Source organism: Corythoichthys intestinalis, chromosome 15, assembly GCF_030265065.1.
Source record: "Corythoichthys intestinalis isolate RoL2023-P3 chromosome 15, ASM3026506v1, whole genome shotgun sequence".
Lineage (NCBI taxonomy): Eukaryota > Metazoa > Chordata > Actinopteri > Syngnathiformes > Syngnathidae > Corythoichthys > Corythoichthys intestinalis.
In genome coordinates, this window is record NC_080409.1 from 27,894,599 (window position 1) to 27,920,626 (window position 26,028).

Here is a 26,028-nt window from a genome sequence, read left to right on the forward strand (position 1 = left end):
CTTTTGGCAAAAAGATGCCTCCATTTTTTTTTTATTTACTTATTTTTTTTATTTTTATTTTTTTTAAACCTGTCCTGTTCAGCTGTTTGACACGGAGAATGGAAGTCTAAGTGCCCGGTTGGTCTGAACCATTTTAATGTTGCACATTGAGAGTATGACATACTCCCATTGTGATCATTCAACATACGTAATTTATTATGACAAAGCAGCGAACAGGAAGGGTTGTGGGGGAACAGAAGAAAAGGAACACAAGAGAAGAAAGAAAAGAAACACAACAACAAGAAATACATTGAACGTCTACACTAACTACTAATATGTTGGTGCTATCGTGAGCTAGATGTATTTCCGGTTGACACCATGTGGGTGGCCCTGTTGACCAGGGAAAGAGGGGGACGGGGGTGGGGGAGTCTATAAGCCAAGTGATTGAAAGGGGTAGCGTGTACACAAATCAGCTCTGCGATCTCGAACCCAGTAATCGTGTGAATCCCTTGTGGGTGTAAGCCCATTGGCGACCGACCCTACACCCAAACGATGCCTCAATTCACTTCAATGTAGTTCCACGGTGTTGTTGCTAAAGCACTACTTAGGCAAAATTAACTCCATGGCTGCTATTGATGGTGATTCAATCCACTTTATCTGGTTGGACTGGTATCGAATGGTTCATATTTCAGCGCCACTGACGGCAATTAACGTCCAATTTTTTATGGCTGCGAGGCTTTCAGCAAATGATCGCTGTTAACTTCCATTCAATCATCAGCAAATAGAGAGTTTTGCCTTATGGCTCAGGTTCTTCTTCATCTAGATCAGTACTTCTCAAATGGTGGGGCGCGCCCCCCCAGGGAGGCGCAGAGCGATGCCAAGGGTGGCGCGAGTGATCTCGGGGAACATGCTTTTTTTTTTTTTTTTTTTTTTTTTGGGCCGTACTAGAATAAAGTGTACTTGCACATCCACTCAATGGGTGGCAGTGGTGCTCTCATTTTCAAAGTGCGTGCAGTATTTTTGAAGGTAAGCAAGAGCACACGGAAGAGACTCATGTAGAGCTGGACTCACGCTGCGACCCATTGTCTTCTCCGGTTCTCACGTGTCCGGCCGAGAAGTGCCGTTTTCGGCTTGGGATCGTCACGAACCCTAACCCTAACCGCTCCATTTTTTCCTCACTTGTGAACAGGACTCCTAGATACTTAAGCTCCTCCACTATCTTTTTCCGATTGAGGAGAGGACCATGGTCTCATGACTAGAGATGTTCGATCGGGTTCGATCATGTCATTTTCAAAGTATCGGAATCGGCAAAAAAATATCGGCCATGCCTTTTTTTAATTTTTTTTTTTTTTTTTTAATTAAATCGTTTTCTAATTGTATTTAACGTTACAGACATAATATGTTACACTAATCCAGAGTCTTTCGTTTAGGCTTAAGGTAGGGTTATCAAATTTATCCCGATAACGGTGGTAATTATTTTTTTTAAAAATGTATCACATTAAAATATTTAACGCAATTAATGCATGCGTAGCACGACTCACTCACGCATTGTCGCGCTCAGACTGTAATGGCGCCGTTTAACCGACATAGAGAGATAAAAGGCAGTGTAATATGAGTAGAGTGAATTTTGACAGCCTTTGGAGCCTTTTTTAAATTGGCTAAAGCCTTACAATCCCTCTCCCTATGATTAGAAATGTCATGGGAAGCAATGTGGTGAAGCAAGATAGCAATTGATCTTTTTCTTAACACCTTATGTTATTTCCCAACGCAGAGAAGATATATCAATTGGTAGCACTACGCACAGTCATGGTTCCACTTCCCATCATGCATTTGGGCATGACTACAGTATCATTTACTGAAAGCGCAACAAATTAACTAGATGGCAATATTTAGTCACAATATACAAAGTCACAAGTCTTTCTATCCGTGGATCCCTCTCACAGAAAGAATGTTAATAATGTAAATGCCATTTTGAGGATTTATTGTCATAATAAACAAATACAGTACTTATGTACTGTATGTTGAATGTATATATTCGTCCAAGTTGTATTCATTTTTTTCTTAAACCATTGCCAAAATGTAGATGATCGAGAAAAATTATCGGGAATGATTAGAATTGAATCGGGAGCAAAAAAAAAAAAGCAATCGGATCGGGAAATATCGGGATCGGCAGATGCTCAAACTAAAACGATCGGGATCGGATCGGGAGCAAAAAAACATGATCGGAACAACCCTACTCATGACTGCCAGCCTCTCCCGGTCAAAGCTGATTGGATGTCAATCGCTGTTGATAGCTGCCAACTGGTAAAATAATGCAAAATGTTATGTTATTTCTTAAAATTAATGATCTAAAACATGTATGTTTCAGAGGAAGAGACATTACTGGCGCCTGGACAGTAAATGCATCACGTTGTACCAGAATGACACTGGAAGTAAATATTACAAGGTGACGAAAACTGTATGAATATCAATAAGCAAAAAAAGTACATTTCAAGGGGTCAAATTTTGTGACGTGTGTCATTCAGGAGATTCCGCTGTCGGAGATATTGTCATTAGAGGTTGCTCGGAATTTCTCGCTTCTCCCAGACGGCGCCAACGCACACTGCTTCGAGATCACCACCACGAGCTCGCTGGTTTACTACGTGGGCGAAGATCTGCAGGGGTCGGACAGCAACGGCGCCAATGTGCTGGTGACGCAAAAATATAATAATAACTACTCTCAATGTACAATCCACTCAATGGTCATGAATTATTTGAGTATATGTAGCTCAAATTTGGAAGCTATCAATCAAAATTTGGAAAGTTTGATTTTGAAAAAGCAAACATGAACTGCTTCAAAGCAAAATTTCAGACTTTCTGTGTCTTTTCAGGCATTCATTTTGAGGACTTTTTGTAGGTCTCCTTGGGTTCTGGGGCTGTGTTTTTGTAATTACTAAAAGGATTGCAAGAAGTGTACAAAATAACTATAAAATGGCTTCTGATCACCAATGAAGCAAATATTCTCTTTTTTTCTAGGCATGACTTCTTGAGTTTTTTGTGGGTCTACTCATTATAGACATGCCAACCAAATTTCATCTTGTCAGTTCAAACATGCTTTGGGGGCTAAATTTTACAATCATGCCTAGACCTGCCGAAAGGGCAAAACTGACTCGAAATGTGGATTGCTAAAAAGCGAAATAGCTGACCATATATACAAGTTTTACAAGTAAAACAGGCTTTGGGGATTGAATTTTTAATTATTCAAAGGACCGCAAGAAATGTTCAAAATGACCCTTAACTGCTGCTTTGCAAGTATAGGGACTTGGCTGATAATGTCGCTTTCTCCCAGGTGAGCGGTGTGGGTCAGGACGTGGCCCGCATGTGGGAGATGGCAATCCAGCATGCCCTCATGCCCGCAGTCTCCATGGGCGTCTCCCACAGTTGTCACGGCGACGGGCACAGTAAGCATCATGAAACTAAAATTACAAATTCCAATCATCATTTTAAATCTAGCAGTGCTTACTGGTCTTCTCTCAATACCTATTGGTGGTCTGTGGGTGCCGACTCCTACGCTGAGCCATCACAGATATTTCAGACTTTATTGACGTCAAAGTGGTTGTGACTCATGTCTATTTGAGGGTTCTCTCGCAGCGTAACATCAGCTGGGAGAAAGGAAGGAAAATATTGGAGATTTTTGTCAGGCGAGTGACATTATTTTGTACTCTATTTGAACAGAAAATGATTACATTTCAGAGTCATTCAATGATTGTTGCCATTCCTCCCAGTCTAAATGAACTGGACATCTCGCGCTAAGAATGGCAGCCAATTTTGTTCCAAACAAATACATTGAAGTGTGTTGAGCAATGTCAATAAATGTGGGGCTTAGGTACTAATTTATGAGGTTTTGTTTCATTTGTAAATTTATCAGATAAAATAGTTACTTATCCTATAATAGGTTAAACAAAAGAAGGGCTTTAATGCTTAAGATCTATGTTAAAGCAAGTTGAGGAGTTTAATTGAGACATACTGTAAGTAGGGCTTAGGTGCCATCTTGGTACCAAGAAACTATAGTCGATTGAGTTGAGGAGCTTAATCAAGAAAAAAGTAGGGCTTTGATGGCCTCTTTCGCCATGTTTATTAACAAAAACTGTTGGAGTTGTAAAGGTTGCTTTTGACTGAAGTAGTGCTTTAGCAGTACCCTGTTGCATCTTTTTACGAGCATTTAAAAATCTGAAAAAGGTTTCAGATTCACTACAGTGATAGACATCAAGTTCAGTTGAACGGGTAGGACTGCCAGCGATCGGCTGGCCGTCTATCTTTGTTATGTTATCAATGTTAGGCACTACAACTAAAATGCCTGACCCCAAAAATAATGAACAGAATTTTTTTTTTAGTTTGAAAGCTTTATGTGGTCCTTAAACATAATTCAAAAAATAATTAATTAAAAAATATATATGCATATACTAAAATTTGTATCATACATGATACATTAAAGTGCGTATGACAGAATAAAAAGTCTTAAATAGCATTATTATGTGAATTAGAATCATATTTTGAGACGATTCGACCGTATACAACAATTTGGCAAAGCGCAGATGACGAGAAATTAGTCTTTTAATCTTCCGTTTAGCCCCAACTGCAATTATCGCGCTCTACCGCCCCCAACAGGACGATGACGTCTACCGAGACATGGTTTCATCTGATTTAGAATTTAGCCCATTGAGGTGGAATTATTCAGAACGAGGAAAATAAGATGAACAGAGTCGCAAAATGTCATCGTTTCAATCTCTCTACTCCAATATTTTTACAAGATATTCTTTTTATCTCAGTATTTTTTCCCAAATTGCTAAATAAAGGGTATGGTCATGAAAAATAAGTCTTGTGCTTAACTGAATATGAAATATTAAAAATGCATTTATTCACTACGACATGGCAAAATTACTCCATAATGGTCAAAACTGTCTTCTTCTTGCACATTCCTGAACGATATTTTATGCCAGTTGGTCCGGCTTTTGTCATTTCCCTGCCCTGGCTTTGGTGAGCGTAAAAAAAAACAGGAGGCGTGACAGCTAGTCGACATGCTAACCCGAACCGAGTGGTGTTTCAAAGTCTTCGAAGCGAAAAATCACACAAAACTACCCCGAATCATGTCATACCGCGGCAGGGTTGTCGATTGTGTTCGCCGATCGGCAACCAGTCTGGCGGCGAGCAAGTTACAGCTCGTCATTCCCCTGCTCTGGGCAGCAGAGCCCGTTTGCCGGGGAAGCAGCGAAAGAATGACTGCTGGACAAACCGGCTGACGTCGGAGGAGCGCGTAGCTGCCACATGATCAGTACGAATATGGCGTAAATTATGTTAGGTTTTGTGTTTGTTTTCTGCTAGTGTGACTTGTCCCTGTGATTGCCCATTGATTTCACCTGATGTGCCTTCTCCTAGTCTATCCTCCTGTGCTCACCTGTTCCTTGTTGTCTCGTTACCCCTTGTCTGCTTGTGTGTATATAAGCTCCCATTTTCTGTTCACTCCTTGTTGCGTCATTGTCTATGTCTATGTCTACGTCAATTTCAAGTCCGGTCCAAGCCCTCGTGTACCAGTCCCTCCGATTTAAGTAAGTTTTGTTTGAATCTTGCCCTTTTGATCCTCAGTGCTTTCAGTTGTACTTTGTGTTTTTGTTAGATATCATTAAACGTTTTTTGAGTTCACCTGCCTTGCCGCTTTTGTTTCCCTGCAATTGGGTCCACACAACCTGCCTGCCTGCCCGCGTCCCTGACAGAATGACGCAACCAATTGTGGACCCAGCGGGAAAAATTCATTTTCGGCAGGCATGCCGACGGCCATCAACCCGAACCCGACCACAGCACATTTTGTTAGACTCTGATTTTTCTGATTTTGAGGAGGATCATAATTTATACGATCTCCTATTTTCTGATTCTGACTCTGACCCGGATTTTGATTTCACAGCCTCTGTTTCCTCTGATCGTTTTTCTTTCTACCCCCCTACCACTGTATCCCGTTCGGAGCTCCTGGCCAGAGACTCCTACCTGGGGTCCCGTTGGGCCATCTATCGGGGACCCCCCCGGGGTGGTCTGCGAGGTCGCCCTGGGACAAGGCGGCCTAATGAGGCCGTTCTGCCGCCCCTGCCACCTGAAGGCGCTCACCAAAGGCCTCGGCGTGGTCATCAACGCCGACGGCGTGCGGCGGTTCCTCCCGCGCCGACTCCCCGCAGTCAAGTTCCTCCAACGCCGGCTCCCCGCAGTCAAGTTCCTCCAACGCCGGCTCCCCGCAGTAAAGTTCCTCCCGCGCCGGCTCCCCGCAGTCAAGTTCCTCCCGCGCCGGCTCCCCGCAGTCAAGTTCCTCCCGCGCCGGCTCCCCGCAGTCAAGTTCCTCCCGCGCCGGCTCCCCGCAGTCAAGTTCCTCCAGCGCCGACTCCCCGCAGTCAAGTTCCTTCAGGGCCGACTCCCCGCAGTCAAGTTCCTTCAGGGCCGACTCCCCGCAGTCAAGTTCCTCCAGCGCCGACTCCCCGCAGTCAAGTTCCTCCAGCGCCGACTCCCCGCAGTGAAGTCCCTCCAGCGCCGACTCCCCGCAGTCAAGTTCCTCCAGCGCCTACTCCCTGTCCCGGCACCTCGCCGTCTGGCCTCCGTTCCAGTGCCCGCGCCGACTCCCCGCAGTCCAGTGCCCGCGCCGACGTCCAAGCTGCCCGAGGTGCCCGTCCCGGCGCCTCGTCGCCTAGTCCCTGTCCCGGCACCTCGCCGTCTGGCCTCCGTTCCAGTGCCCGCGCTGACTCCACGCAGTCTAGTGCCCGCGCCAACGTCCAAGCTGCCCGAGGTGCCCGTCCCTGCGCCTCGTCGCCTAGTCCCTGTCCCGGCGCCTCGCCGTCTGACCTTCGTTCCAGTGCCCGCGCCGACTCCCCGCAGTCTTTTGCCCGCGCCGACCACTCCTGTTTTCTCCTGCGACTCCGCTGCTGTCCCGCCAGCAGACTCCTGCGACTCCGCTGCTGTCCCGCCAGCAGACGACGACGACGACTCCGCTGCTGTCCCGCCAGCAGACGACGACGACGACGACTCCGTTGCTGTCCCGCCAGCAGACGACGACGACTCCGCTGCTGTCCCGCCAGCAGACGACGACGACGACTGCGCTGCTGTCCTGCCAGCAGAAGACTACGACGACTCCGCTGCTGTCCCGCCAGCAGACGACGACGACGACTCCGCTGCTGTCCCGCCAGCAGACGACGACGACGACTCCGCTGCTGTCCCGCCAGCAGACGACGACTCCGCTGCTGTCCCGCCAGCAGACGACGACGACGACTCCGCTGCTGTCCCGCCAGCAGACGACGACGACGACTCCGCTGCTGTCACGCCAGCAGACGACGTCGACTCCGCTGCTGTCCCGCCAGCAGACTCCTGCGACTACGCTGCTGTCCCGCCAGCAGACTCCTGCGACTCCGCTGCTGTCCCGCCAGCAGATTCCTGCGACTCCGCTGCTGTCCCGCCAGCAGACGACGACGACTCCGCTGCTGTCCCGCCAGCAGACGACGACGACTCCGCTGCTGTCACGCCAGCAGACGACGACGACTCCGCTGCTGTCACGCCAGCAGACGACGACGACTCCGCTGCTGTCACGCCAGCAGACGACGACGACAACGACTCAGGCGCTGTCATGCCAGCAGACGACGACGAATACGACTCAGGCGCTGTCACGCCAGCAGACGGCGACGACAACGACTCAGGCGCTGTCACGCCAGCAGACGACTCCAAATCTGTTCCTGGCCCGCACGACGACTCCAAATCTGTGCTTGGCCCGCACGACGACTCCAAATCTGTTCTTGGCCCGCATGACTCTGACGACGACTCAGTTCCTGGTCCGCCCGACTCCGACGACGACTCAGTTCCTGGTCCGCCCGACCCCGACGACGACTCTGTTCCTGGTCCGCCCGACCCCGACGACGACTCTGTTCCTGGTCCGCCCGACTCCGACGACGACTCAGTTCCTGGTCCGCCCGACTCCGACGACGACTGCGTGCCTGACTCTCTTCACGATGACGACGACATTGCTCCCCGCTTCCTGCCACGGCTTGGCGGCATGAACGGCAAAGTCCTACCTCGCCCAGGGCGCCCGCCTGATCATCCTGTGCGGTCACCCAACGTCTGGCGCCCCAAGCGCCCACCCGATCGACCCGTGCGATCAGCCAACGTCTGGCGTCCTGGACGCCCACCTGACTAGCCCTGACGGGCTAATGTTGCTCCCTCCTTCTTCTCGCCGTGTTTGGGACTTTATTTTCGTCGGGACGTCTGGGATCCGTCCCTTGAGGGGGGGGTTACTGTTAGGTTTTGTGTTTGTTTTCTCCTAGTGTGACTTGTCCCTGTGATTGCCCATTGATTTCACCTGATGTGCCTTCTCCTAGTCTATCCTCCTGTGCTCACCTGTTCCTTGTTGTCTCGTTACCCCTTGTCTGCTTGTGTGTATATAAGCTCCAATTTTCTGTTCACTCCTTGTTGCGTCATTGTCTATGTCTATGTCTACGTCAATTTCAAGTCCGGTCCAAGCCCTCGTGTACCAGTCCCTCCGATTTAAGTAAGTTTTGTTTGAATCTTGCCCTTTTGATCCTCAGTGCTTTCAGTTGTACTTTGTGTTTTTGTTAGATATCATTAAACGTTTTTTGAGTTCACCTGCCTTGCCGCTTTTGTTTCCCTGCAATTGGGTCCACACAACCTGCCTGCCTGCCCGCGTCCCTGACAAATTCATGTTTAAAAACACGGAGAAGACGTAAACAATGAGAGAGCGGCATGGAGTTGTTGTGTGCAGCTAACAAGGCAGGATGTATCTGAGGGGAACTTTTCTACATGTCCGTCCTTGATCAAACGTAAGTAAATATCCCCTTAAAGAGAGTTTATTAAGTAATTTCTGTATTCGTGGCCATTTTTAACACAAAGTTGCAACTTCTGATGGGGTGGAAAATTTGAAAGAAGACCGGGCACATGAGGAGGACAGTAAGCCGAGTATAGCGCTCTCCCGGCGGGGGTGTATCCGACAAGCTGCCGGTCATCGGCCGAGTGGCACTCTCGTGGACAAGGAGCATGTCAGCCACAAAATGGAAGCCACCCCCGTATTAAAACATGTGCCATGATCCCAGTATTTGACATAACACAAAACACGATGTTTACTCTCTTCCTCGTAAGTCCAACGGTCCCACAGTTGTCGCCCACTTGTTTTGGCTGATCTCGGGGTGAACGGGAATTTTCTGAAACCCAAAAGGCTAACACACCTCTCCCTGGTGCAGCTACAAAAGCCTGCAGCCGTTTGGCTGGCGTGGTGCGAAAAATAAACTAATTAATCCGCAAAATCAGCTGAAACCGCAGTGCATCTGCATGTTATAAAGCAATGCTGTATTGTGAGATGCTGACCTGGGTGACGTCACATTCGCATTTGTCCTCAACCCGAGACTGGAAGTCACTCATTTTCATGGTGTGGGATTCAAAAATTGAATATAAAAAAACAATCGCTTCCACACACATCCAAGCGGTCCGTTTCATTCAGGAGCATAAAACACAGCGTGAAATATTTAATAAACATGCTTCTTGGTGTCATAACCACTTTAACCATTGCATGCAGTCCTTGTGGTAAGACAAAAATAACTAAAGTGAAATTGATCACACTAAGGTAGTAAACAAAGGTTTTTTTTGTTTGTTTTTTTAACTGCAATGAGATCCAGAAATGCTTGTATCGAATATGATACGTTTGGCAATATAGGGTTAAGACTTTTTTCCAGTCGTTAAAAAAAAACTTGAATACCTGAATTATTTTATTTTCTCTTTGTGTTTATGCAGAGGAAATCGCCATCAGTATTTCTGTCTCCAACAGTCACATCCAGGAGAACGTGGTGAGAACCTACAAACACCTCAACACACAAACACTGGCTGTGAATTTAATGTACTTCTGAAATGATTGCGTAAAGTGCTCAACTTGACAAAGTGGCGCTTGTACCGACCACAAGGTGAGCGTCAGGCCGGTCCATGCGCCACCTTGGCAGGAGATGATTGTGATTACTCGGTGAAGCTGAGCGAGTGTCGCTATGGTGACGCGTGGTAATTAGACAGCAAGCAGCCAGTAATATTGTCTTCTTTGTGCGCTCCTGATGGAGGTGTGATATTAGCCTGTCAGCGCACACACACACACCAGATGATGCGACAGCACAGCTGGAAATATTTCATGCACAAGACATACACATAAAATCCGCAAAACATACGAGAATAACAAGCACACAAAATTGTAAATAAAACTTCCACCAAACCTCTCAATAACTCCTACACAGCATATAGACAAAATCTACACAATCTACACACAAACCCACATAAACATGCATACACTATATACACATTAACTAGTTATGGTATGACATCTCCTATCACACCAATGCAGATGACACACTCTACGACCTCTACATTTCTGTGTCCCCACATGATTATAGTCCCTTAGTCTCCCTGAGTAAATGCATTCATCAAATCAATGAATGGATGTGCCAGAATTTTCTCCAGTTAAATGTGGAGAAGACAGAAGTGATCATTTTTGAGCCAAAAAAGGAAAGGTCAAAGATAAGCAGGCACCTTAGAACAATGTCACTTACAGCTACAAATCTAGTCAGAAACCTTGGCGTAATTATTGACTCAGACCTAAAATTTGATAGCCATCTAAAGTCCGTCACTAAATCTGCTTATTACCACCTAAAAAATATAGCCAGAATTAAGGGGCTTCTGACTCAACAAGACATGGAAAAACTTATGCATGCATTCCTTTTCAGCAGATTGGACTACTGCAACGGTATATTTACAGGTCTTGATTAAAAAAAAAGAACTAGAACTACTAGAGCTAGTAAAAGAACAAGAACCAAGCAGGGTGAGGCAGCATTTAGTTATTATGCTCCTCACCTCTGGAGCAAGTTACCTGAAGGTCTGAATTATCCTCAAACTGTTAGCTCCTTTAAATCAGGGCTAAGAACGCTTTGGTTTAACACTGCAGATCCATAACTGTCTATATATGTCAATCTATTTGCTTTCTATTCCTCTTGTGCTTATCTCCATTTCTGATTTCAATTATTAGCAGTAGTAGTAGTATTTGTTTTATTTATTTATTTATTTATTCTATTCATGATTAAATGCGATTTTTATGTATAATTTTATTTCCTATTATTGAGATTAATGTGATTTTTATGATCTTCATGTGATGTAAAGCACTTTGAATTGCCTTGTGTTAAATTGTGCTATATAAATAAATTTGCCTTGCCTTGCCTAAAATCTACACAACGGGAAGACAACAAAAACACAGAAGGCACTCAAAACCCAACACAATGTCAACACAACACATAATGTCGACACATTGTTTACAAAACATACAACCCCCATATTCAAAGGTACACATCTACAACAAATCGACACAACAAACGCAAAACGTGAACAAAGAATGCACACAAATTCCAGTCAATGTGAACACAAAGGCCAAAAAACACATAAAATCCACATAGAGTGCATATCCATACAAAACATACACAATATTGATGCAAACCTCCGCTCACATCTGCCACACACACAAAATCAACTATTTATCCCAGGAAAATCATCATGCCTGTATGTTCAGTACTGTACTTGGATTTTTTTAAATCAGATATTTGTTTTTGTTGTTTCAGGACATCAATTCCATCTATCAGATATTTCCAGATGAAGTTCTCGGGTCAGGACAGTTCGGAATTGTCTATGGAGGTCAAACGCAACACTTTTGCACTCACTCACTGCCATTGACGACTACCACCCGTCAATGACTAACTTGTTCGGGTTGGCAGGCAAACACCGAATTTCAAGCCGCGACGTAGCCATCAAAATCATCGACAAGCTTCGCTTCCCTACGAAGCAAGAGAGTCAGCTGAGGAACGAGGTGGCCATCTTGCAGGTATAAACACTCACACTTTAACAAATGGCAAGCAGGAAATGATATCAAATCTGCATGTTTTCCTTGGATGTGCGTAGAATCTTCACCATCCCGGAGTGGTGAACCTCGACTGCATGTTTGAGACTCCGGAGCGAGTGTTCGTGGTGATGGAGAAACTTCACGGAGACATGCTGGAGATGATTCTGTCCAGCGAGAAAGGACGTCTGCCGGAACGCATCACCAAGTTTCTGGTCACCCAGGTCCAACGTATTCCGACTACTTCCCCTTTGTGTCTTCCGCAGTCAATCGTCAAATGGCTTACTTGTCACTTAGTTTCTCAAGCAGCCAGTCAGTATGTGCATTTTTTAGCGTGTTTGTATTTTGATTTGTTAGTTGTTGTTTTTTTATTTGCTAGTCAATTAGCCCGTTACTTTATTAGTTTTTATCATTGTAAATTAGTGTTTCTATTCATCTGTTTGTACATTCGTTAGTTCGCGTGTTTTCTAAAGTATTTTTTTGTTAATTTTTTTTTTTTAGTAATTTATCACTTAATAAAGATTGCTTCTCTTTTTATTTTTCATTAGATATCATCAGTTAGTCCAGTAAATCCTTATTTAATTGCCTACTGAGTCAGTTCCCCTTTTTGCTCCATTGGTTTGTGTCCTTGCTTGTTAGCCATTCAGTTTATTGTAGTTTTTTTTTTTTTTTTTTTTTTTGTCATTTTTTAGTTTAGTGTTTTATTTTAGTTTATTCACACATTATTTAAGGTGTACAGTAGATGGTCATATACAAGAACTTCATATGATAAGATGCGCAAAAAGGACACTCCAAAGAAGCTGTTTAAAGTTTTTAGTACGGCCCCAGTTAGGCAGCATACACAAACAGTGTATCACAAAAGTGAGTACACCCCTTGCATTTCTGCAGATATTTAAGTATATCTTTTCATGGGACAACACTGACAAAATGACACTTTGACGCAATGAAAAGTAGTCTGTGTGCAGCTTATACAGTATAATACAGTTCATTTATTTTCACCTCAAAATATAGCCATTAATATCTAAATGCCTGGCAAAAAAAGTGAGTACACCGCATGGGAAGTACATACTGTACATCCCTAAATGTCCAAATTGAGTACTGCTTGTCATTTTCCCTCCAAAATGTCATATGACTCGTTACAGGAGTGCTGTCAACTTTGCTGCAGAGATTGAAGTGGTGGTGGTGGGGGGGGGGGGGGGGGGGGTCATTCCCACCATCATGCTTGACTGTAGGCATGACACACTTATCTTTGTACTCCTCACCTGGTCGCTGCCTCACATGCTTGAGACAAATTATCGTCTCATCGGACCATAGGACATGGTTCCAGTAATCTATGTGTTTTGTTGACATGTCTTCAGCAAACTGTTTGCGGGCTTTCTTGTGTACAGTCTTCAGAAAAGGCTTCCTGACAGCCATGCACACACATTTGATGTACATTAGAGTATGGCGTATGGTCTGAGAACTAACAGGCTGACCCCTCACCTCCTCCATCTCTGCAGCAATGCTGACAGCACTCCTGTAACGAATCACATGACATTTTGGAGGTAAAATGACAAGCAGTACTCAATTTGGACATTTAGGGATGTACAGTATGTAGTTCCCATGCGGTGTACTCACTTTTGTTGCCAGGCATTTAGATATTAATGGCTATATTTTGAGTTATTTTGAGAGGAAAATAAATTAACTCTATCATATAAGCTGCACACAGACTACTTTCATTGTGTCAAAGTGTCATTTTCAGTGTTGGGAATAACGCCGTTATAAATAACGCCGTTGCATGAAGTCGTTATTTTTTCTAACTATTTTTCCGCTCTTACAACGCTGTTACCGTTACTGACAGTCAAAAGCGGTTCGTTACTTTGAATAAATTGAAGAAACTATCAGCCGTAGCGAGTCTGCTCTGTTTATTTGTCATTCAAGACTTGGGGTGCGTTCAGGTTCGAGAATAGCGCACGTACTTCTTATAACTCCAGGCCGTTTGTCCCTGCTCATTCAATTAGACAATGCTTTCCAAAGCTTGCCAACGTTTCTGTGTTTGCTACACCTGAATGCTAGCCTCGTTCCCATCGCCCACTGTCAGCCAGCAAGAATGCTACTTCCATCTTGAGGACGGCAGACGCTTTGAGGGTGACGGGAGGAGTAGGGAGACGAGGCTACCTGAATGCACCCCCAGGATAGATGCGATGGAAGTGATTGTTATTGGCTGAGGGTCAGAGTCATGTGTCATGGTAAGCCAATCAGAGCCGGTGTTTTCACACACAAACCGGAACGGCGCGTGTGGCAAACACACATACGCAAAACAGATGCAGAGGGATATGATGGCAGAGCATTCTGAGGAAAATTTGTCCTTTACGAGGTGGAGATATGAACACAATTTCAAGTTGGTCAAAATTAAAGGAAAGAACGTGCATGTAAAGTGTAATTTATGTCCCGAGGCAAAGCTTTTGTAGACATCTGTGGTACGCAATTCAAATCTGTTTATTTTTGTTGCACTTCAAGTGTAGGATAAATCTGTTGCTGGTGAGGTGCAATAAATATTACAAGGTTCTATAACACAACTACCTGTCTGTTCTTCTCTATTCAACTGACTCGAGTACTGCTCAGAAAATTTCAAATTCTTTGACATACAACAACTTCCTTTTAAAGTAACGGAAATAGTTACTTTCCTTGGTAACTAGTTACTTTTACTATAGAGAAATTCGGTTACTAACTCAGTTACTTTTTGGAAGAAGTAGTGAGTAACTATAACTAATTACTTTTTTAAAGTAACGTGCCCAACACTGGTCATTTTGTCAGTATTGTCCCATGAAAAGATATACTCCAATATCTGCAGAAATGCGAGGGGTTTACTCACTTTTGTGATACACTGTACATACGCCCATACACATACATACAATTAATTATGGACAATTTCAACATTATGGTTACATTGGATTTGATATGAGATACCTTAGTAAAAGTTATTCAAAGAATCACCATATTAAACATACATTGCCAGGAGATGGGTTTTGAGTTTTTTCTTAAAAATGGAGATGGAGTGTGACATTTTAAGTGTTTCATCAAGTTCATTCCAAATCTGTGGTCCTCTGCACACAATGCCAAAGCTTGTAGACTTTAGCCTTCTTTTTTTCCCAATGATTTGATTTTTCTTCTGGTAGTATGTGGGCTGAGGAGTACAGATTGGGATGGGGTCACCTAATTTATGGTTTAGTTTATGGATGATCTGATACATTACGCAAGCATTTTGGAAATAGTTATGCTCTTTAAAATCAAATGGTGGTGGGAGTGAAAATTTATTTTAGTTGGAGCATTGAACTCAGACCATGTTAGTGTACATATAACTTTTTTCTGTAGTATTTCAAGCTTTTTCAGCTAAATTGGAAATGTGTTGCGCTGTATTTTATTACAGTATTGTAAATGTGGTTCAAATAAAGATTTATACAGAATGAAGAGTGCAGAGAGTGGGAGATAATATCTCAGTTTAAAGAACAGAGCAGCATACAGTATTTTGAAAGTTTGTGAGATCATCAATATGTTTTTTAAAATTAAGGTACTCATAAATATGGACCCAGAGGAATTTTGTAGAGCCTACTCTTTTAATTTTTTCTCTGTTCATTTTTAGGCAGATTTGTTTAATTTCTTGTTTTTATGGGAGCGAAACACAATGTAATTTGTTTTATTGACACTTAGAGATAATTTATTACATTTGAACCATCATTTGTCTATTTTCTCTAATTTACAGTGCCTTGCAAAAGTATTCGGCCCCCTTAAACCTTGCAACCTTTCGCCACATTTCAGGCTTCAAACATAAAGATATAAAATTTTAATTTTTTGTCAAGAATCAACAACAAGTGGGACACAATCGTGAAGTGGAACAAAATTTATTGGATAATTTAAACTTTTTTAACAAATAAAAAACTGAAAAGTGGGGCGTGCAATATTATTCGGCCCCCTTGCGTTAATACTTTGTAGAGCCACCTTTTGCTCCAATTACAACTGCAAGTCGCTTGGGGTATGTTTCTATCAGTTTTGCACATCGAGAGACTGACATTCTTGCCCATTCTTCCTTGCAAAACAGCTCGAGCTCAGTGAGGTTGGATGGAGAGTGTTTGTGAACAGCAGTCTTCAGCTCTTTCCACAGATTCTCGATTGGATTCAGGTCTGGACTTTGACTTGGCCATTCTAACACCTGGATACATTTATTTTTGAACCATTCCATTGTAGATTTGGCTTTATGTCTTGGATCATTGTCCTGTTGGAAGATAAATCTCCGTCCCAGTCTAAGGTCTTGTGCAGATACCAACTGGTTTTCTTCCAGAATGTTCCTGTATTTGGCTGCATCCATCTTCCCGTCAATTTTAACCATCTTCCCTGTCCCTGCTGAAGAAAAGCAGGCCCAAACCATGATGCTGCCACCACCATGTTTGACTGTGGGGATGGTGTGTTGAGGGTGATGAGCTGTGTTGCTTTTACGCCAAACATATCGTTTTGCATTGTGGCCAAAAAGTTCAATTTTGGTTTCATCTGACCAGAGCACCTTCTTCCACATGTTTGGTGTGTCTCCCAGGTGGCTTGTGGCAAACTTTAAACGAGACTTTTTGTGGATATCTTTGAGAAATGGCTTTCTTCTTGCCACTCTTCCATAAAGGCCAGATTTGTGCAGTGTACGACTGATTGTTGTCCTATGGACAGACTCTCCCACCTCAGCTGTAGATCTCTGCAGTTCATCCAGAGTGATCATGGGCCTCTTGGCTGCATCTCTGATCAGTTTTCTCCTTGTTTGAGAAGAAAGTTTGGAAGGACGGCCGGGTCTTGGTAGATTTGCAGTGGTCTGATGCTCCTTCCATTTCAATATGATGGCTTGCACAGTGCTCCTTGAGATGTTTAAAGCTTGGGAAATCTTTTTGTATCCAAATCCGGCTTTAAACTTCTCCACAACAGTATCTCGGACCTGCCTGGTGTGTTCCTTGGTTTTCATAATGCTCTCTGCACTTTAAACAGAACCCAGAGACTATCACAGAGCAGGTGCATTTATACGGAGACTTGATTACACACAGGTGGATTCTATTTATCATCATCGGTCATTTAGGACAACATTGGATCATTCAGAGATCCTCACTGAACTTCTGGAGTGAGTTTGCTGCACTGAAAGTAAAGGGGCCGAATAATATTGCACGCCCCACTTTTCAGTTTTTTATTTGTTAAAAAAGTTTAAATTATCCAATAAATGTTGTTCCACTTCACGATTGTGTCCCACTTGTTGATTCTTGACAAAAAAGTTAAATTTCATATCGTTATTTTTGAAGCCTGAAATGTGGCGAAAGGTTGCAAGATACAAGGGGGCCGAATACTTTTGCAAGGCACTGTACTATTTATGGTTTGCTCAGTGCAGTTGGATTGTTATGGCAAAAGAACAAATTCGTATCGTCTGCAAATACATATTACTTTACGTAAAACGGATGAAGAATTAACAAAATCATTAATGTACAGGACGAAGAGGGGCGGCCCTAAGATGGAGATCTGCGGCACTCCATGGTTTAATAACTTAATTAGTTGGTCGGTCTGTCAGTCAGCCAGACTGAGCAACATTTAACTAAGTTTGATTCAGTTTATGTTTATTTTAGGTTGTTGGAAGAATTCATCTTTTATTTATTTTTTTTAACCTTGGTTGGTTGTTCAGTAAGTTTGTAATTTTGTTTATTTATTTTTCAACCTTGGTTAATTGTTCTGTCAGTTTGTAATTTTGTTTATTGTAAATATTTTCTTTTTTGTCAAAAAGTGAGTTCGTTAGTTTCTATATACATAAATCTATCAGGCAGTTATTGATTAGTTTCTTTGCTCTTGTTTGCTTGAAAGATTATTATTTACATTTTTGATAGTTTGTTAAATAAAAGTATAAAAAAGTTATTTTTGTTGTTGTTTGTTTGCTTGTGCCTTGGGTGTTAAGTCATTTGACATATTTGGCCATTTGTTTGTTAGTTTTCTGTTGTTGTTGTTTTTTTTTTTATTAGCTAGTAATTTAGTCCATGACTTTTTTTCTGGGTCCGTTCATTTTTGAATGCTTTGTTTTTCTGACTCTCTTCAGATCCTGGTCGCCCTGCGCCATCTCCACTTCAAGAACATCGTCCATTGTGACCTGAAACCCGAAAATGTACTGCTGGCATCGGCAGATCCCCTCCCTCAGGCGAGAAACAAAATTTTGAAGCAAAAACAAAGACTTCAGCAACTCATGGTCTCCGTTTTTCCCTTTATTCAGGTAAAATTGTGTGACTTTGGATTCGCCCGTATCATCGGTGAAAAATCTTTTCGTCGCTCGGTGGTGGGCACACCAGCCTACCTGGCGCCGGAGGTGCTCCGCAACAAGGGCTACAACCGCTCACTAGACATGTGGTCGGTCGGCGTCATTGTCTATGTCAGGTAAAAATAGCAGTTATTCAGGTGGTTTATTTTGTTTTTCCCTTACTTATTATTTTGTTTATATATCTAGTAATTAATCAGGTGGCTTGTTTTTTCTTAATTGTTCGTAAGAAGCAACTTTGTCTGTTTGCCCATAGCTATGTTAGGATGTTATTTATTTAATAGTGTTAGTACTGAATTAGTCAGTTCGCTAATATGCCTGATAATGAGTTCATACATTTGATTTCTAATACTGAAAAATTTAGTATTGGTTAATTCATTTGTTAGTCAGTGACAATGCTCATTTGTTTCTTCTTTTGTAAGAAAGTATTTCCATTAATTTTGTATGGATTAGATGTCTATTGCCATCACTGACAGTATATCAGTTAATTTTAAATTTCACGCTTTGCTTGTGTTTGTTTCTAATTTAGCATTGAAATATAATGTCAGATAACATTCACCCCATGATGTATTCTTTGCCGTGTTCAGCCTGAGCGGTACGTTTCCATTTAACGAAGACGAAGACATCAACGATCAGATCCAAAACGCTGCCTTCATGTACCCACCACACCCATGGAAAAAAGTCTCTCCAGAAGGTATGTCCAGCAAATAGGCTTTTACAAGTGAACTAACACTTTTCCCAAAAATTCTGTCTTCGTGCCACCAATCAGATGCAACCGACAGGAGGATATTTTGTCACATTGGTACAGAAATTGTAATAGATTAGTTTGCTTCGGGGTTATTTTTAAGCAGACAATTCTTTTTAGGGAACTCTGCTTCCAAAGCTCTGTTACAGTTCTAAAATCTATGGACATCTGGAAAAGATAATGCCAGGCAGGATGGAGATAATTCCTCAGCACATGTTTTTTCAAATAACTGCTGACATACCATCGGGACCTAAGGCTTTGTTGGGATTTAGCTTTTTCCAATTCCTGGTAACAGAATCCAAAGTAGTCCTAATCCTTATGTCCTGGCTACATTCAAGTGCTTTTGTACCACAACATCGTGCTGTTTTGTTGATTTCATAGCGCATTCAAAAGTCATTAACTCGTTTGCCTCTGTTTTTTCATTGTAGTTTGTTCAGGATTTAGATTAATAATCCTTGTTGTTTCTTGGGATTTTCACTATGTAGGTTCTGTTGTTGGCTGCTATTGACGGCGCATTCAATCGATGCTAGCCCATCCCCGTCCAAATAGTTTGGACATCTAGAGCCGTCAATAGCAACCAATGATTTTTACCCCTTAGCAATTTAATACCGCATTACAGTAACACACCTCCAAAGCGCTAATAATGTCAGTATGTGTTTTGTAGTTAGCTAGTTCGTAATTAGTTAATTTTACTCATTAATGTAATGCTGTCCGGTCAATTGTTAGTTCTTACATTAGTTTTTTAGTTTGGTTGTTTTTTTTTTCATGGGTTTTTTTGTCAGTGTTTTATATGTTGCTTTGATGCTAGGCTAAATCAACTAATGTGGTTCCCTAGAGATAAGTGTGACTTCATAGTCAAGTTGTTCTTATCTAGTTAGCGTATTTTCTATGGTGCTTTGAGGCTAAGGTAAAACGGTTAATGACTTCCTGGGGTTAAATGTTAGTTCAGGGGTGAGCAATCGAGGGCCACAGTGGATCCTGGTCTTTGTTCCAACCGATCCAGCACAGACAGTTTAAGCAATGAGGTTTCAGAAAAAACAAAAAACATCCAACTGCAATCAACTTATTGCACTTATAAGACACCAGATTTGTGGGCTGGAACAAAAACCTGCACCCACCGCAGCCTGTTGTGGAATAGTTTGCCCACCCTCTGTATTCGTTCATTATTCAAATTATTATTTTATAGGTAAATTATTAGTAGTTTCAATAATACTTTTTTTTTTTAATTGTTTATATGGGCATGTTGCTCCAAGGCTAAGCTAAAATCGCGAGCCTGATGTTAAATTTAGTTATTTAAAATATGACCAGCTTCAGCATTTAATACGTTAGTCTGATGCCAAAATTGGTGAGAACCCATGTGTGAATGTAACTTTTGACATTAGGACTTGCCGGCGCGGTTTTGTTTGTTGCCCTAATGCTAAGCTAATCACACTAACATGACCGGGTAAGACAGAATGTTTGACGTTACGACTCAGCAGAGCATGAAATTAATGAAATATGAATGGAAATGCCAGCCGTGAAGCTTTCAAGACTTTGTTTTCCATTGGTTGGCCGCCCTCCTGCTGGCTTTAATGAGCAACTTTCACATCCGCTCGGATAGCCGTTAGCGTGCTAGCCTATTTCACGCTGCCTGTCGATGGCGATTATGGTCACACCTCCATTTTGACCATCTTGTCCTGTTGAGATTTTTTGATGACCTCCGCTAGAATTCAAATTTTTTCCCATGATTTCCCTGGTAATGAATCACTGCAGGGCCTTTCCGTTCAAATGGATTGTACTGTACATCTATCGCCGTCAATGGCAGTGAATGAGTCAAGGTTGCGTTGATTTTGTAGTTTTCGCTTCATGTTCTTCTTCGCCTCTGCATCTTCACTAGCTTCTCTCCTCACCATCATCGAGGAGGTGGCAGGAAGTTATCAAGCTAATGAGTGACTCACGAGTCTTTAGGTGACAACAACGTGACTTGCGCAAAACGACCAAAATTGACATATTCTGATTTTGTGAGCAGTTGAGGATATCGCCCCCGTGATGCTGAATATCTTTGATTGACTGTGTTGCCATGGCAACGGGTCTTGTCGTGACGCAGCAACAATAAGTGGTTGCTAATATGAACAATTTGGTGGTTGGCTTGGTATGTTTTGGCATTTGTCAATTAGATGGTTGCTTAGTTTGCTTGTTTGTTTTTTTTTTTAATTGAATGAGAAAATTAGTTTTTTGTTTCTTACTTCACTTGTGTTCTTTGGTATTTGGTTGTTCCGTTAATTAAATGTTTTTCTGGCAAGGCTTTTGTCAATGTAGCATAGCTTAGTTTATGCTTTATTATTAGATTTGTTATTTTGTTTATTTGTTCACATATTCAAAGAGGAATTTATTCTCGATTAATTGATCGGTGAGTTAAACTTGTTGTTTTGCCGGTTGGTATAATTATGTATATTATGTGATCAGTTAGGCCATTGGTTAGTTTAGTTTGCTTATTCATTTTTTTCCTTTCATTAAATAATGATTTAGAATAGTGACTTTCATTTCTGTGTGACAAACTCTCCCTCTAGTTCCTTGATTTCATTCTCTTTTTTTTTTATTTGTAAGTTGTCTAAGAAAAAGTTTAGTTTCGAAGAAATAATGTGGGGAGCACATTTGAGTGGCAAAAATCCGGAACGTGACTTGTGCTTGAATTCTTATGTTTGTCTTTGAGGAGACCTCATTGTCCCTCATAGAGCAGAAAAATGTGCGAGGAAGCAGGGCTCCATTCAAGCGGGCGTGCACTCATGTGCATAATGGCAGACGATGGCGCCCCACCCCTCCCTAACCTCAGCAGCCCCTGCCGCATGGGCCCCCGCCGCACGGGCCCCCGCCGCACGGGCCCCTGCGCTGCCCGAGCCGCTCAGACCGTTGACCCCTGAAGAAATGTTAACATCATGTTAGCTTTGCTCATTAGCCTCTGCTGACCCTCACACCGGAGGGGGGCCAAGAGGCGGCGGGAGGGGACCCCACAACCTCTGTGTTAACTCCTCCACCCCCTCCTCTTCTTCTTCCTCTTCTTCTTCAGCCATCGACCTGATCAACAATCTTCTGCAGGTGAAGATGAGGAAACGCTATAGTGTTGACAAAACACTAAGTCACGCTTGGCTGCAGGTCAGACACTGACCGACTGACTGTGGTGAAGACATGATCAAATACGAATGTGAATGAAAGAGTGAATGCATTAATGAAAGGCGTAAGTTAATGCATGATTAAATGTGTGAGAGAATTAATGTGTGACTCCACGAATACGTATGGCGGAAAACAAGGACAAGGCTGAAAACTCCTCTTTAAAATAAACTGCTATATTTTAAGCCAAAAGAATTGTTGTGTTTGATAGAAAAATATGTCTATATGCTGCCATCGCAGATTCATGGCGCTTTAAGCCCCCGAACTATTTTTAATTTATCCGTTTTACCCTGGAGACCCCTGTTTACTGACGTCCCGCAACCGCTTTTGTTTCAACCCAGCCAGAAAAAGAAGGTAATTATATTTATTATTCCAAATCGCTGTCATTTTTAGCTTGGAATCATCAATTGATTTCTAATATTTAGTTTGGAGAAAAAAAACACTTAGAAAAATTATTCACTCGCATATTTTAAAATGTTAAACAAATTGCGTAACAATGAAAAAAATAGTGTCTCTAAATAAGTCATGAATATCTACCTCATAACCATCGCTTAATTGTATTTTTTTGTTACTGTCGCTTTTTCCCCAATATTTTAGATGATGAATAATCGATCCAAACAAAGAAAAATTGAAAAAGAAAATCTCGACCACTCCTTGATGTCTGCGATTTCTGCATCGCGACCCATGTTATATTACCATGTTTCACCCATAAAATCCCCCCAAAATCCGGCTGTGGCCATTTAAAGCTGTGTCATGACACTCGGTGATACATGCTAGATGGAGTTTTTGGATCGAAAAGAGGTAAGTATGCGATAATATCTTGTTGAAATCATGGCGTCATTAATTATACTCTCTCATGCTCTCACCTCCAGTTAGGGTTTTGCTGTTTAATTTTTTTTTAATGCCCTTCTGTTCAAAATTTTTCTTCCCCCAGAAACTTTAAGCTTTCCAATGATGTATCGTACATGCATATAGGACAATTTGAAATTTGGCCAAATTGGGGGTCTCAGAGCAGAACTTCAAATCACCTGAGTGTTTTTTGCCATATGTAAATGCATGAATAACTGAGTGTACCATTAACTAAATGATTACAAAAAATTGGTAACCATTGAGAGTGAGTGAGTGAGTGAGTGAGTGAGTGAGTGAGTGAGTGAGTGAGTGAGTGAGTGAGTGAGTGAGTGAGTGAGTGAGTGAGTGAGTGAGTGAGTGAGTGAGCGAGCGAGTGAGTGAACATATTAGTGAGCAAATATATGATGCAATGAATGCTTAAGTAGTGAGTGAGAAAATGTTGGGTTAATTTGAGTGCAATTAATGAAATTTTGTCATCTGTTGTTGATGTGGTTTGGGTTTCCAGGATTACCAGATGTGGTTGGACCTCCGCAGTCTTGAGAGTCGTGTGGACGAGCGCTACGTGACGCACGAGAGCGACGATCTGCGGTGGCATCATCACGCCAGGCTCAGCGGAATCCACGTGCAAACCTACCTGGGGGGCCAGCAGGGGACGCAGCTCTATCGGGGCAGGGAGGATGAGCTGGAGACCCTGAGCGAGCGCGTCAGCGAACTCTGAAGCCAACAATCAGACGATAAGAAGTAGACTGACACACACAGGAAGTTGAACAAACAAAACGAAGTTTACAGAAACAAACAGGAAGACAAAAAAAATAGGACATTGAAGGAAGCAAAGAGAAAGCTGAAAAATTAAATAAGTTAACAGAAACAAACAGGAAGTTGGAAAAAAACAACAGGATTTTAATGGAAACAACAGGAAGTTGAAACAAAACAATAGGAAGTTGACAGGAACAAACATGAAGATAGAACAACAACAGGAAATGCCTGGAACGCACAGGAGCTTGAAACTAAACAACAGTAATTTGACACAAACAAACATCCAGTTGGAAAAAAAAGGCATTAAGGGACACAAAACAAACAAAAACAGCTAAACAAAGACGTTGATAAAAATTAAAATAATTGAACCAAAGCCAACAGGAAGGTGATGGAAAGAAAGCATGCCATACGACCTCACCTCAGTCTTTTTTTTTTGTCCCAAAGAGCTTTTTTTTCTACCACTTAATTTAAATGTAAGACGTTGACCAGTAGCAGCTTGTTTGTCCTTGTGTGATGCTAACACAATGCTAACCTATCACTTACTCCAACTATAATTTCATGTCTGATCAATCACTTTTCGCTTCCATTACTAAACGCTAATTTGTCTTTGTTAGCATCAATATCATCAGCTTAAGCTAATGTTACGGTAAGAGTTGTTTGAGATGTTTCATTCTGAGAAAGACTAAAAGGTGTTGTTATGGTAACATGACATGTATTAGCAAGCTAGTGTTGAAACGATAAAGTCTCTTGGAAAAAAAAACAAAAAAAACAAAGACAAAATATTTTAACTTTTCGAATGTATACCTCTGTCTGGGTGACCAGTCACCGTTTCTTTCACTTTATCAGAGAGATAAACAGGCTTGTTTCAGTGCCGTTGATGGTGATGGTCGCCCACTCCCTCGTCTCACTTACAAATCATGTCAATAAAAGAGAACAGAAAAAAAGTCTGCATTATTATCGAATTCTCCTTGTTTTGCGCTATTGCTTTGCTAACTGAGTAGCACATATATGCTAACTAAAAAAAACCTGCGTTCAGGGGAAAAGGTTCAGAATTCTGGTTTTATCCAACTTGGAAATAAAATTTGACTGGCGACCAGTCAATTTTGTTGTGCGGATTTTTTTTTCCCCACACGACTTCAGCATAAAAAAATAGGCAGTTTTTAGGTCATGTGTCCCAGGTGGCCAATTAGTAGAATATTACTTCCTGTCACATGGTCACACTGGTCACGTGGTCAATTGGGTGCATCTAACGTGGAAGTGGAGAGATTTCCATGACAACCCCCTGACAACTTCGGACAGAATTAAATAAAATTGATCAGGCAAAGAAATGAAAATATTTTTTTTTCTCTCAAATTATAATGAAGTAAAAAATAACATTAAAAAACTAACAAAAGTTTTCTAAAAATGTTAAGTTATAAAAATAAATATACATTTTGTTTATGATTCACCACAAATTTTAATAATTAGATGATGAAATAAATGAATCGTATAAAATAATAACAATAAAACCAAAAATGTTTTTGATCTACCGAAACTTCGTTAAATATATAACACTGAATATCAAAAATTAATAAATAAACTAGAATAAAATATAACAAGTTCAGTAAAATATGTAATTAAGTAATAGTAAAGTAGTATTTATGCTTTACAATATTTTTTAACAAATGCACCGAACAAAAGAATATTATAGAAATAAATAAAATAATAACACCGTTATTATTTTACAACAATTAATGATAACTCAAGTAAAAATGTATACTGTATATGAAACACTCAAATACGACCATCCATGAATATTGAAGCGCACGTTATGACGTGCGCTGCCGCTGGATGGCGCCCTACAACCACCTCACATGCACATGCGTGTTTGTGTGTGTTTGCACGGGTGTGCGTGAGACACCTACCGCGATTCTTGTTGGGACGCGGCAGGCCACATCAATACACGCCCCCCATTCCCCCCACAAACACACACACACTCACGTTTAAGAAAGAGCCGACAACAACAACAAACACGTCCGTGTGACCAAATACACTCACACAAACACATCATGCAAAAAAGTAATTGCAGCCAATTAGAAGGCGAAACAAAGCGAGCGCGTTATAGCTGATTTCATCTTTCATAAAAATTGAGGGGGGAAGAACATTTTACGAGTAAGCAAAGAAAAAAAACATTAACACCATTTGACCAACAAACGTGCTCACGCATTACTATTTACGTTTAGAAATCATTTTTTGTCCCGTATTCACATTTTCGCTTTTATTTGGAGAGTCATACTTTGACTTTTATATTAATGACACGAATTCAACATATATAAGAGGATCATA

The 26,028-nt window shown here is 41.9% G+C and overlaps 1 protein-coding gene across 2 annotated transcripts in view; it reads left to right on the top strand.

Moving 5' to 3' along the window:
* Nucleotides 1–24,632, top strand: part of prkd1 (protein kinase D1) — a 43,032-nt gene extending 18,400 nt beyond the window's left edge. For both annotated transcript variants that reach the window (XM_057859820.1, XM_057859821.1), the window contains exons 10-21: nucleotides 2,348–2,425; nucleotides 2,505–2,669; nucleotides 3,308–3,419; nucleotides 9,781–9,833; nucleotides 11,634–11,706; nucleotides 11,787–11,893; nucleotides 11,971–12,132; nucleotides 17,994–18,092; nucleotides 18,165–18,325; nucleotides 18,794–18,900; nucleotides 21,998–22,083; nucleotides 23,453–24,632. In XM_057859820.1, coding sequence (XP_057715803.1) covers nucleotides 2,348–2,425; nucleotides 2,505–2,669; nucleotides 3,308–3,419; nucleotides 9,781–9,833; nucleotides 11,634–11,706; nucleotides 11,787–11,893; nucleotides 11,971–12,132; nucleotides 17,994–18,092; nucleotides 18,165–18,325; nucleotides 18,794–18,900; nucleotides 21,998–22,083; nucleotides 23,453–23,665 — 1,416 coding nt within the window. In that variant the 3' untranslated portion in view covers nucleotides 23,666–24,632. The remainder of the gene's footprint in view (nucleotides 1–2,347; nucleotides 2,426–2,504; nucleotides 2,670–3,307; nucleotides 3,420–9,780; nucleotides 9,834–11,633; nucleotides 11,707–11,786; nucleotides 11,894–11,970; nucleotides 12,133–17,993; nucleotides 18,093–18,164; nucleotides 18,326–18,793; nucleotides 18,901–21,997; nucleotides 22,084–23,452) is intronic.
* Nucleotides 24,633–26,028: the final 1,396 nt, after the last annotated feature.